This window comes from Prenolepis imparis, unplaced genomic scaffold (assembly GCF_030444845.1).
Source record: "Prenolepis imparis isolate NDT839.2.m4 unplaced genomic scaffold, iyPreImpa1.0 SCAF_18, whole genome shotgun sequence".
Taxonomy (NCBI): domain Eukaryota; kingdom Metazoa; phylum Arthropoda; class Insecta; order Hymenoptera; family Formicidae; genus Prenolepis; species Prenolepis imparis.
The window spans coordinates 777,331-790,823 of NW_028141176.1; the positions used below are offsets into that span (position 1 = coordinate 777,331).

Genomic DNA, 13,493 nt, shown 5'->3' on the forward strand with positions numbered 1-13,493 from the left:
ATGAAAAAGGGGAAACGAGAAAGGAAAAGGTAAGTGAGATAGGAATGGAATTAGAGAAGGGTGAGGGAGGGGCAGGGAGAGGAGATAGGAGAGAAAGAAGGATATAAGGAAGGATACAAAAAAAGGTGTAGGAAAGGGGAACAGTGGAAGATAGCGTTTTGGAATGTAGCAGGATTAAAAAATAAAAATAAGGACTTTTGGAGGAGGATAGAAAAATGGGAGGTAATGATTTTTATAGAGACGTGGATAGACAAGAAGGAATGGAAGAGGATGAAAGATAAATTACCGAAAGGATATAGGTGGGGAGTGCAGTATGCAACGAGAAGGAATAGGAAGGGGAGAGCAATGGGTGGAATTATATTGGGAGTGAGAAAAGCTATAGCGTTAGAGATTAAACAAACAGAATGGAAAGAAGAGGGAATAGTGACAGGGAAGGTGGTAGTTGGAAAAGAGAAATGGAGAATAGTGGGAGTATATGTAAGGGAGGATAGGGAAAGGAAATTAGAGGAATTGAGAAAATGGCTGGAGGGAGAAGAGGGAGAAGAAAGAACGACAATCATAGGAGGAGACTTTAATGCAAGAACGGGAGAAATGGGAGGAAGAATAGTTATGGAGGAAGGGGAGGAAGAAGATAAGAATAGAAACTCTAAGGATAAGAAGGTGAATAAAGAAGGAAGGAGATTGGTAGAGGTATTAGAGGAAGCGGGATGGAGTATACTGAACGGGAGTACGAAAGGAGACGAAAAGGGAGAGTATACATACACAGGAGGTAAAGGAAATACGGTGATAGATTATGTAATAGGAGATGAGAGGACTAGAGAGAAAGTAGTGAGGTTATTAGTAGGGGAGGAGACAGACTCGGATCATCACCCGGTAGTTTGTTGGATTAAGGGAGAAGTGAAGGGGAGGAAAGAAAAGATTAAGAAAGGGAGTAAAAAGGGGGTATGGAATGAAGAAAGAAGGGAAATATTTAGAAGAAAGATAGAGGATAGTGGAATACAATCAGAAGAGTTGAGAATAGATGTAAATAAAGAGGTAGAGAGAATAAAGAGAAAGGTGAAAAAAGCAATGGAGGAATATGAAGAGAAGGAGGGGGAGAGGGGAAAAAGTTGTAGAGGATGGTGGAAATAGGGAGAAAAGGACAGGAAACGGATATAAAATGGGAAGAAGTGAGAAAGGCAATAAAGGAGTTAAAATTGAATAAAGCGACAGGGATAGATGGGATACCGAACGAAGTGTGGAAATATGGAGGAGAGGCAATAGAAAAGTGGGTATGGGAAATATGCAAGAAGGTATGGAGAGGAGAAGGGTGGCCGGAGAAGTGGAAAGAAGGGATTATTGCACCGATAATGAAGAAAGGAGAGGGAGAAAAGGTAGAGGAATATAGAGGAGTAACTTTAATGCCAACATTGTATAAGATATACACAGCGGTATTGGCGGAGAGGCTAAGAGAGGAAGTAGAGGGGAAAAGGATCATACCGGAAAATCAAGTAGGATTTAGAAAGGGTAAAGGAGTATTAGACAACGTATATGTATTAAACTACGTGATACAGAAACAGATAAATAGACATAAAGGAAAACTAGTATGCGTATTCATAGATTTAAAGGCAGCATTTGATTCGGTGAATAGGAGAACATTGATAGAAGCAATAAGAGAGAGAGAGGGATAAGGGAGGGGTTGATAGAGAGGATAGAAGAGGTAGTAAGCGAAACGAAAAGTAGGGTAAGGATAGGAGGGGAGCTGAACGAAGAGTTTTGGCAAAGCAGAGGAGGATGTCCGCTAAGTCCGACATTGTTTAATATTCTGATAGCAGACTTGGAAGAAGAAATGGCCAGAGGGAGATGGGGAGGGGTTAAACTGGGAGATAGGAAGATATACACGCTAGCATATGCGGACGACATAGTGTTAGTGGCGGAGGAGGAAGAAGGGATGAGAGCGATGATTGCAAGAATGGAAAGATATCTGTAAGGGAAAGATCTGGAAATGAATGTAGGGAAAACTAAGGTGATGGTATTTAGGAAAAGAGGGAGAAGAAGGAAAAGAATAAAATGGAGATGGAAAGGGAAGGTAATAGAAGAGGTGAATAAGATGAAATATTTAGGGTATGTATTTAAGGCGAATGGAAGACAGGAAGAGCATATAAGAGATAGGGTAAAAAAGGCAATGGGAATTATGGGACAAGTTTGGGGGATAGGAAAGAGAAAATTTGAAAAGGATATTGGGAGAAGGTTATGGTTATTTGATACGCTAGTGTGGATGGTGCTAGGGTTCGGAGCGGAAATATGGGGATGGAAAGAAAGAGAAAAGGTAGAAAGAGTGGAAGAAAAATTTCTGAGATGGATTTTAGGAGTGGACTGGAGAACACCAGGATATATGATAAGGGAAGAAATGCAAAGGAATAAGTTGAGAGGTAGGGCAGCAAGAAGAGCATGGAACTTTGAAAAAAAGATTAGAAGAAGGGAAAGGGGGTGAATTAGCGAGGAAATGTCTGGAGGAAGTGAGGAGAAGGGAAGGGAGGGAAGGAAGGACATCAGAATGGGAAAAGGAGAGAATAGAGTTTATTATAGGAAGAGGAGTAGAGATAGAGAAATGGAAAGGAGATAGGGAGGAGATGCCGGAATACGACATAATATTAGAAAAGAATATAGAGGTACAGAAAGAGGAGAGAAGGATCAGGATTGAAGAATCAAAATACAACAGATGGTACAAGAGAATAAGGGGGGAGGGTATATCAGAGTACTTGAGAAAGGGGTGGGCGGAGGTAAGATGGAGAAGAATAGCGAGATTTAGATTAGGATGTGAGATGGGAGAGAGTAGGTACTGGGAAGATGAAGAGAAAAAGAAATGCAGAGTATGTGGAAAGGAGGAAGAAACATGGGAGCATGTTTGGGAGGAATGTTGGGGGGGGAGGCAGGAGGGTGGATGGCAGGAGGTGGTAGAGAGAATTTTGGGAGAGGAGGGAGAAGGGAAGGAATGGATGAAAAAAGTGGTTAGGAAAAGAGAAGAAAAAGAGGAAAAGGGGAGAGAGGAGAATGAGGGGGGAGGGAAGATTAAGAAGAGAGGAAAGGAAGGAAGGAGAGGAGGAAAGAGGTATGAGTAGAGAGAGTGAGAGAGATGGAGTGGGGGGAGGGAGGGAGGGAGAGAGAGAGAAAGAGAGAGAGAGAATATAAACGGAGAATGAACGTGTGAAGAAACGGAAACGGAGGTCCAGATAGGTTAAGTTAGAGTAGGGATGCGGTGTGTGTGTATGTAGGCAGGGATAGGAATAGGTTAAGCGTATAGAAAATAGGATAGTTGTATAAGTTAGTGGTAAGTGCATAAATGTAAGTTAGTATTAAGTAAGTTAGCTATAAGTAATGTACAGATTTGTAACCCTTAGGGGATCAATAAATAATAATAATAATAATAATAATATAATAGAAACTATAAAAATAATAAAGAAAAGAAGATAAAGACAAGAGATAATATACAAGACGCAATAAACTAAACATAATTACAAAAGAGAATCGTTCGGACTATCGATCACAGAATAGTATTCGCGATAGCCTTAACTCCGAAATCCGCGCATCGATATGATAGAAAAATACGAGAGAATAGCCGCGACAATACAGATAGATTTTTAACGAACCGACTCTTAGATCGCGAATAATCGGAAGTTCGGCTCGGAGACTGGAAAGTGATGCCATATCTGGAACAATGTATTTGCATGCGATCTGAGGGGCGAAATTTACAGGGGAATTTCGGGCGCCGGAATTTCCCCGCGCCTTCTCTCTCGCACTCGCGCGCTCGATTGCGTTCGCTCTCTCGCTCGCACTCTCTCTCCTACGCGCTCGCCGGTGTTCGCGAACGGCGCTCTCACTCTATTAATTTCGGATTCTTACGCGATGAGGTCAACGCAAGAACGACGTCCGGACACAGCCAGTTAAATCACATTACGAGAAGCGACATTAATACACCATACAAAAAAAAGACTGTACAAGAAAGGCGCGACAACTATATAATACGAGACGCGACATATAGGACCGAATCCCAGAGAGACGAAGATTTTGCGTTAATATTATTCACTTGTCCAAATGCGCAAAAGTACTCGCCGCTTGACGATCGCTCTTACACCAAATAGTTTCCCCAATAGGGCAGAGCCCACGCGACAGAACTTCACTAAACGAGACAATCGCGTCAGAACGGACGAGACTCGGATTAACACTGTGACAGACGTGATAATTATTCGATATGCTTACGGAAGGGTAGCCTCACCGGTACTTCTCCCTTCGACTTGGTCTCTCTTGAGTTCGTCTTTATCGTTAAAAATTGATCCTTAATCGCCAAACGTCTGACCAAGTTGAGCGGTCGCACCAATCTGCCGGATCTATCGGCCCGAAATCGACAGCTGGATCAATTCTGCGCACGCGGGGTGCGTACGCGATAACCAATTACGGCGCCGTGCCGTCTACTGTCGTCGCGCGAGATTAGCAAGGCCATACGGGGTGTAACAGCACCCCTCGCGATAACGCTAAAAATACTTATTCGCGCGGTATTAGCGCATGATTTCGAGGCCCTCGCGACATCGCGCCGCGGGCCTCCACGCGATGATCTTGTGTCCAGTGTCCGGGGCGGTAACCCACGGGTGGGAATTTATCCTCCCGATCTCGGGTCCTTCCTGCGCCTGTCGGGCGCTACACTGAATTTCCTGCCGGTAGATCGCCAAGGCCGAATGACGCGCTGTATTTGCTTCCTTCTAGGTTGTCAGGAAGGTCAGCTCTTATTGTTTTCGGCTGTGTTTTCGTCTCGCTAATCTCTCTCTCTCTCTCTCTCTCTCTCTCTCTCTCTCTCTCTCTCTCTCTCTCTCTCTCTCTCTCTCTCTCTCGCTCTCTCGCTCTCTCGCTCTCTCGCTCTCTCGCTCTCTCGCTCTCTCGCTCTCTCGCGATTGGCGTGACCGCTCGGCTATTTGCCCCGTGATTAGGTTGGGGTGAACGCGCGTCGTGACGATCACGTCACAAGCTATATGATTATGCATTAAAAATTTATGAACAAATTAAATATTTTTGCAACAAAAGTGTAAATAGAAACAATGTTAATTATTTATTTAATTAAATATATTATAATTTTCAAAATTATTAAATATTCTGTTGATTAATTTACTAGCGATATATAAAAAATAAAAAACATATTTATTAAATATTGTTAACAACTGATATAATAAATATTGTTAAATATTAACACAATATTATTAAATATTATATTAACAAATGTTTACGCACGAACGAAATTTTGTCGCGTGTAAATCGAGGATGCCGGCTTGCTCCGAGAGAGCGAGAGGAAGAGGGAAAGAATGGAGAGCGTGTGATAGCGAGAGAGTGAGAGAGAGGAAAAACTAGAGTGAAAGATCGAAAGAAGCAGTAAACTGAAAGAGAGCGAGAAAGCGAGATGGGAATCGAACGAAGGAGATCGGAAATGAACAAGGATCAATGTCAATGAAAGAAGAAGTGAAAATTGTTACCAAGTAATTTTGGAAGATTTGATGAGATCTTTAATGATCGCAGTTAAAAGATATACACTGAGCGATGAATCGCTAGACTCGCAACTCGTTATCGGAAATTTCTTAAAATGATTGAAGTAACTGATCGTCTCGCTCGATTAAATGCTTGAACTGACTCTCGTGAACAGCCAGACAAAATAAGCAAGTCTCAAAGTCGCCGGGCATTTCGCGTGTTTATATATATTGTCGAGTTTCTGGAAGCTTCTCAGAATCGAGCCGGGGATTCCGTGGTCTGCGCAATACACTACATATATGGTTTAAATTTAGACTACCGTTGCGAGACCAAAACAATAATAACCCGCGATAGGTATAAGTCAGAATACTGGAAATGACAAACGATGGTTCGATAGATTTGTGATCTTTTCGTTGTCGAAGGCTCGCTCGGAAGAATTAAACAATACATGACGCGACGACCGAAAGGTCATATGAGAAAGCATAGAAACAGAAATAATTACGGAGATAATAACAACCGGACGAAAGACGATATAAATTGATACAGAGAGTTAACAATATTAAATTTAATACAAAGCCTTTTTTTTGTTATCTTTAACATACCGCCCGCCTCGAAACTATAGTTTCGAAAGGCGAATCAGAACGAAGAAACGAATCAACTAAAGAAGAAAGAGAGAAACATTACGTTGATTCGAGGCGGAGGATATGTTAATTACAGAAACTTATGCAACTAATTCGAGATTTATTGTTGCTCGATATCGATAGGAAGCAAACAAAGCTTCACGACGGGACGCTTATATTCGGATGCGGCGGTCTTTACATTTACAACTCGTACTATGTCGTCGGAACCGGGGTAACATTTAATAACGCGACCCAATTCCCATTTACACGGCGGAAGCTGTGAATTTCGAACTAAAACGAGTTGACCGATTTTAATCTGAGTTTTGTTCGCTTTCCGCCATTTGACCCTTTGTTGGAGCGTGTTTAAATAATCACTCTGCCATAGTTTCCAAAATCTTTCGGTCATTTGGCGCACCATTTGCCACCGAGACAATCGATTTTCGTGGACGTCTAATAGCGATGGTTCGGGAGTGACGGAGAGAGGCGCGCCTATCAAAAAATGCCCCGGGGTAAGCGGTTCACAATCATCGATTGAATCCGTGAGCGGAGCGAGGGGCCTCGAGTTCAGGCATGCTTCTATGTTGCATAGAAGAGTAGAGAACTCTTCAAACGTCATCGTATGGGATCCGATGACACGACGCACATGATATTTTACGCTTCGTACGCCTGCCTCCCACAAACCGCCGAAATGAGGGGCAGATGGCGGGATAAAATTCCATTCGATTTTGTGAGAAGCCGCGTGATTGAGAAAATTCGGATCTTTTATAGTAGCTCGAAAAGCCGAAGTTAATTCGCGATCGGCACCGACAAACGTGGTTCCGTTGTCGGAGTATACAGTTGCCGGTAGTCCGCGTCGGGCGCAAAATCGCGAGAAGGCTCCTAAGAACGCGGAGGTTGAATAGCCTTCCACTACTTCAAGGTGCACGGCGCGAGTAGCCATACACACGAAGACAGCGATATATGCTTTTCGAGATGCGATTCCTCGACCGGACATAGATCTTATTTGTACGGGACCGGCGTAATCGAGGCCGCAATGTAAGAACGCGCGAGCAGGGGGGGAGACGCGTACTGCGGGTAAATTGCCCATCAGATATGAAGGTAACGCGGCCTTTTCGCGAGTGCATTTTATACAGCGATGAATGACCGTTCTCACGAGAGTGCGAGCCCGAACAATCCAGAAATTTTGACGCAGCGTTGACAGCGTTAGTTGCGGACCGGCGTGCAAAGAGTTCAAATGAGTATCTCGAATTATCATCGTGACTAACGGGTGATTTGCTAATATCACGGGGTGTTTAATTTGATCCGGAAGCGGCGCGTTTGATAACCGCCCGCCGACGCGAATTAATTCGTCGTCCCCGAGGAATGGGTTGAGCGAGAGAATCGGACTCTTTGATTGAATCGAGTGGTTTTGTGAGAGCGCAGCCCGTTCGGAAGGAAAAATTTGCTCTTGAATCTGTTTTAACCAGAAATTCAGCGCGGCTTGACATTCGGCGGCGGAGAGAGCGATCGAAGTTTTATCTAAACTCGCGCGCCGATGAGTCGGGGAGCGAAGTCGCGAAACATATCGGAGTATGTATGCGGTGACCCGGATTAATTTTTTCCATGAAGAATATCGCGATGCTAAATCCCATTGCTCGATGGGTTGTGTGAGATGCGTGGTTACGCGAGGATTTCGTTCAATCGAGACGTCGAGCTCGCAGACAGAGGATTGTGCCGGCCATTCTGACTCCGGGAGGCGCAACCATGTTGGGCCATGCCACCATAAATGATGACTTGAAAGCTGGTCTCCCGAAATTCCGCGGGACGCACAGTCCGCAGGATTTTCGTCCGTCGAAATATGTCGCCAAGACGCATCTGGAAGTCGCGATTGGATCTCGGACACGCGATTGGAAACGAACGTCTTCCATTTCGAGGGATGTTGTCCTATCCATGCTAATACGACCGTCGAGTCGGTCCAACAGTAGCACGACGCGGAGGTCAAATTCAATGACGTGCGCATAAATTCCATCAATTTGGATAGCAACACGGCGGCCGCTAATTCTAATCGCGGGATGCTTAAAGACTTTATGGGCGCGACCCTGGATTTTCCGCCGAGTAGCGTCACTTTAATTTCGCCAGAAAGTGATCGTAGGCGAAGATATACGGCGGCGGCATAGGCAGCGGTGGACGCGTCGGAAAACCCGTGGAACTCGCATTGCACGGTGTCAGACCCGTGATACGTCCAGCGCTCGAGCTTTAAATCGTGTAGAGCGATTAAGGAAGTTTGAATCGTTTTCCATTGGTCTAATAAATGAGACGAGAGTAGTGCATCCCAATCGAGTTTAGTCATCCAGAGAAGTTGCAAAAATATTTTTGCTGAGATTGTGACGGGAGTACACCACCCTAACGGATCAAATAATTTCGCGACTGTAGATAGAATCGATCGTTTCGTATTTGAAAGAGTTGTCGGGAGAGAGGCCCGAAATTGAAATACATCTAACGAGGGATTCCACGCGATCCCGAGAATTTTTAATTGCTCGTCAACTCGCAAGTCTTTACTACATGCTAAACCATGATTTTCGACCGCGATGTCCTCGAGCAATTTAGACGAATTACTTGACCATTTGCGGAGTTCAAATTTACCGCGATGCAGCAACGCGCACACCTGATTGCGAGCTTGGCGTAGAAGAGGAATATCGTCGGCACCGAACAACACATCGTCGACGTATATGTGATGTTGCAGAATGTGAGACGCCATGGGAAATTCGTCCCCTTCGTCCGCGACAAGTTGGTGGAGGACGCGCAAGGCTAAGTACGGCGCTGACGCTGTACCGTATGTAACCGTTAACAGCTGATATGCTTGTATTGATTTTGTGTTATCCTCGATCCACAATATACGCTGACGACTACCAAGTCGTCATCGCGAGAGTCGACTTTAATCTGACGATACATTTTCGTGATGTCTGCCGAATATACGTATCGATACTGTCGCCACCGAAGAATCACCGCCGCTAAATCAGTTTGTAATTTCGGGCCGATCAATAAGTGATCGTTTAGAGAAGTCGCGTTTGTTGTACGACTCGACGCGTTGAATACAACTCTTAAATGAGTCGTGAGACTGTGGTCCCGAATTATTGGATGATGAGGAATGTAAATGCATTGAGATTCTCCTAATGTATGCGTTACCTTTTTCATATGTCCTAATTTTTCGTACTCATTTAGAAAATCGGTGTATTCGGCTTTGAGCGCGGGGTTTGTAGTGAACCGCCGTAGTAATGTTTTAAGCATTTTTTTCGCGAGATTATAAGATTCGCCTATATCAATCGGAGGTCCTTTTTTAAAAGGGAGGCGAACGATATAACGCCCGTCGTCGTCGCGCGAATAGGTTGAACGAAAATGATTTTCGCACTGTTGCTCCTCTGGAGTAAGCAAGGTTACCCGAGGGACTTCTTCGATCTCCCAAAATCGGCGAAGTTCTTGATCGATCGCTAAAGAAGTTGCGCTATGCTGAACCGTGATAGTTTGACGCGACGGCGACAGAATCGATGTAGGGCCTGAGAGGACCCAACCAAGAATTGTTTTTTGTGCGATCGGTTGACCGCTTGTGCTTCTTCGTATTCCATCAAGAAGCAATTCACCGTATAAGTCGGCTCCGATAAGAACATCAATCGCTTCGGAACTTAACGGATCGGGATCGGCGAGAGTGAGATCGGCGAGATGCGTCCATGCGATATTCGATCTGGTAAGCGCCGGTGAATATTTAGTCAGTGATGTTAGAATAGACGCGGTAGTCGTAAAAACGGGACGCGACTTATTGAACGGCGAGAGTTTAATGTGCGCCGCCCAACGACAAGTTCCTGCATCGATGCCGCCGACGCCAGAGATCTCGATGGGCATTTTAATGCGCTGCAGTTTCAAAGCGTGGCTGAGTCTCGCGGTGATAAAGGTCATTTCTGACCCTTGGTCGAGCAGCGCTCTAACGACGAGTGTGCGACCCTCGGATGAGCTGACCTTGACGCGAGCCGTTGCTAACAAAACGGAAGGTCGCGACGGAACGGTTGAACAGAGCGAAGTAACAGCTTTAGTATCGGACGCTTCCGACGGAGAGCTCGACATCGTTGCAGTAAGACTTCCGGTAGACGCTGAAGTCAAGTCGAGATGCAACATAGAATGATGTTTTTTCTGACATATTCTGCACGAATATTTACTTATGCACGATTGCACCGCGTGTTTCGAACTGAGACAATTTAAACAACGATTCGCTTGTTTGATTATTTCTAATCGCTGACTCGGACTTTTCTTTACGAATTTAGCGCATTTATTTATAAAATGAGGTGCTTTGCACAACGGACATGTAATATTGTTCGTAGATACAGTGGTACTCGAGACCTTTGTCGAGCGAACAGCTTTCCCGTTGGAAGAGGTTAATTCTTCGAGAGCGCGAGCGCGTGACGCTAGGAAGCTATCGAATTCTGCATATGTCGGAATTTTCGCATCATCGCATCCTTTTAATTTCCATGCTTTTCGCGTCGCATGATCCAATTGCTGAGACACCCGGTAAATTAATACATCATTTAGAATTTCGTCCGCAGATCGGCCTAAATTTTTGAGAGACGCTATCGCGCGATTTGCTTTATCACGTAGCTCGTTGAGTTCAACTGCGTTTTCGCGTGAAACGCTTGGTAAATTCTGAAGGGCACAGACGTGCACTTCAATTAATCGCCGCTTATTTTCATAGCGCGAAACTAGCGTTTTCCAAGCGATTTCAAAATTATCAGCGGTAATAGGTATGGTTTTAATTGACTCAAGAGCGCGGCCGGTTAAACTGGACGCTAAGAAATGCATACGTGCGAACGAAGTGAGATCCTTGTTTGCAATAATTAACGACGTGAATCGATCGCGAAAACTTTCCCATTCGTCGTAGTTTCCGCAAAATGGGGGAATTTTAATTGGCGGCAAATGCGATAAAGAAAATGAAGAGGTACATTCACCCTGGCTGGATATTCGACTGGACGACTGAAGGGGGTCCCCAGGTGGTTCGATATCCTCGAGACACTCGGCCATGTAGTCCAGCGTCTCTTGGTAGACGTCCTCGTGTTCGTCGAACAATTGATCTCGGAAATATGCCATCGTGTCGCGTTTATCCCGTGAGATGCCATGCAGAAGAGCAGCGTGATTCTGAGTACATTGCGTCCAGGTCTCCTTCAACGAGGTCACTCGCGATCGGATTTTAGCGGCCGTGTAATTTTTCTTTCCGATCTTTTTGAAATTGTCGAGCGAACGTGATACCGTATGGAATAGCGATGATTGATGTTGGTACAGTTCGTCCATTTCTGCTGATTAGACTGTCACTTTGGTCACACGGCACTCCGCTTTGATTCCGTACAGATTACCTCAGTAGAATCCGGCTCGAAGGACCAAATTATGTTTACGCACGAACGAAATTTTGTCGCGTGTAAATCGAGGATGCCGGCTTGCTCCGAGAGAGCGAGAGGAAGAGGGAAAGAATGGAGAGCGTGTGATAGCGAGAGAGTGAGAGAGAGGAAAAACTAGAGTGAAAGATCGAAAGAAGCAGTAAACTGAAAGAGAGCGAGAAAGCGAGATGGGAATCGAACGAAGGAGATCGGAAATGAACAAGGATCAATGTCAATGAAAGAAGAAGTGAAAATTGTTACCAAGTAATTTTGGAAGATTTGATGAGATCTTTAATGATCGCAGTTAAAAGATATACACTGAGCGATGAATCGCTAGACTCGCAACTCGTTATCGGAAATTTCTTAAAATGATTGAAGTAACTGATCGTCTCGCTCGATTAAATGCTTGAACTGACTCTCGTGAACAGCCAGACAAAATAAGCAAGTCTCAAAGTCGCCGGGCATTTCGCGTGTTTATATATATTGTCGAGTTTCTGGAAGCTTCTCAGAATCGAGCCGGGGATTCCGTGGTCTGCGCAATACACTACATATATGGTTTAAATTTAGACTACCGTTGCGAGACCAAAACAATAATAACCCGCGATAGGTATAAGTCAGAATACTGGAAATGACAAACGATGGTTCGATAGATTTGTGATCTTTTCGTTGTCGAAGGCTCGCTCGGAAGAATTAAACAATACATGACGCGACGACCGAAAGGTCATATGAGAAAGCATAGAAACAGAAATAATTACGGAGATAATAACAACCGGACGAAAGACGATATAAATTGATACAGAGAGTTAACAATATTAAATTTAATACAAAGCCTTTTTTTTGTTATCTTTAACAACAAAACTGATCTAACTTAATATTATATTAACAAAATTGATCTTACTTTCATTACAAAGTATGCATTCTTTTGCATTAAAAACGCGATTGAACAGAATTTTCAAATAATTATGACATTTTTATATTTTTATTCGGATTATTTCGATTCTGATTATCCTGATTATTTTGACTCTAAAAGAAATTATTCATTAGTTATTTCATATAAAATTTTATATATAGTTTAATATTTCTCTGTGAATATACTTTTTTTATGTACTGGTATTGCGGTACACTTTTTACCTAATTATTTTTTACCTTTCTTTTTTAGGCGTTTGGAAGGCTTTTATTAACTGTTTTAAAGGCATTCTTCCTTCTTTGGGATATATAATGAGCTGATAACTCATCATACTCTTCTCTTAACTCATCATTGTTAATGCTTTTTTGAAAAGTAGCTTTAAGTTCTATTTTGCTGTTTAATTTTTTTATTTGATAAAATATGACTTTGAAGAATATCTATTTATTTATTACGTTTCTATGAAATTTGTATCATTATATCAACTGTTTTATTCGTGGAAATATTAATGCGATATGAATGGATGTTGATGCGTACAAATATAATTATAATACATGCGAATATAAAAGGTCGTGCACGATGAGGCTGAAAGCCCATACCAAAAAGAAAGCGGTTCTAATATGCGTGTATACAAATACGGATGTGTTTATCTCTCTCTCCTTCTCCACTCTTCTCGGCTGTCGTCACTCTTATCTTTATAAGGGACCGACGGCGACTACCACCGCAGCCGGCGATATTCACGGTGCGTTTGTTGATCGTGAACCAATCACGCACAGTCAAAGGGCAGAACGACGAAATAAGACGCATTGAGAAGGCGACAAATATAGTCCGAGACAGTCAAGTGGAGAACATAGAGAGCATAGAGAAGTCATATCTCGTTCAGTAAAAACGCGATCGCGCATATTAGATATAGTGCGACTCAGGTACTACAATACCTCAGGCGTCGTCGCACATTCATTCAACCGCTATAGTGTGACTCAGGTACTACGGTACTTCAGGCGTCGTCGCACATTCATTCAACTACTATAGTGTGACTCATGTACTACAGTACCCCAGGCGTCGTCGCACATTTGTTCAACCACTATA

The 13,493-nt window shown here is 43.6% G+C and overlaps 2 protein-coding genes across 2 annotated transcripts; both read right to left on the reverse strand.

Moving 5' to 3' along the window:
• Positions 1 to 6,231: 6,231 nt before the first annotated feature.
• LOC145946696 (uncharacterized) lies at positions 6,232 to 8,847 on the reverse strand. The gene has a single exon (XM_083056452.1). It carries the CDS (start codon positions 8,845 to 8,847, stop codon positions 6,232 to 6,234), a length of 2,616 nt encoding a protein of 871 aa, XP_082912578.1.
• Positions 8,848 to 8,933: 86 nt separating this feature from the next.
• Positions 8,934 to 11,420, reverse strand: LOC145946697 (uncharacterized). The gene has a single exon (XM_083056454.1). It carries the CDS (start codon positions 11,418 to 11,420, stop codon positions 8,934 to 8,936), a length of 2,487 nt encoding a protein of 828 aa, XP_082912580.1.
• Between the last annotated feature and the right edge of the window lie 2,073 nt (positions 11,421 to 13,493).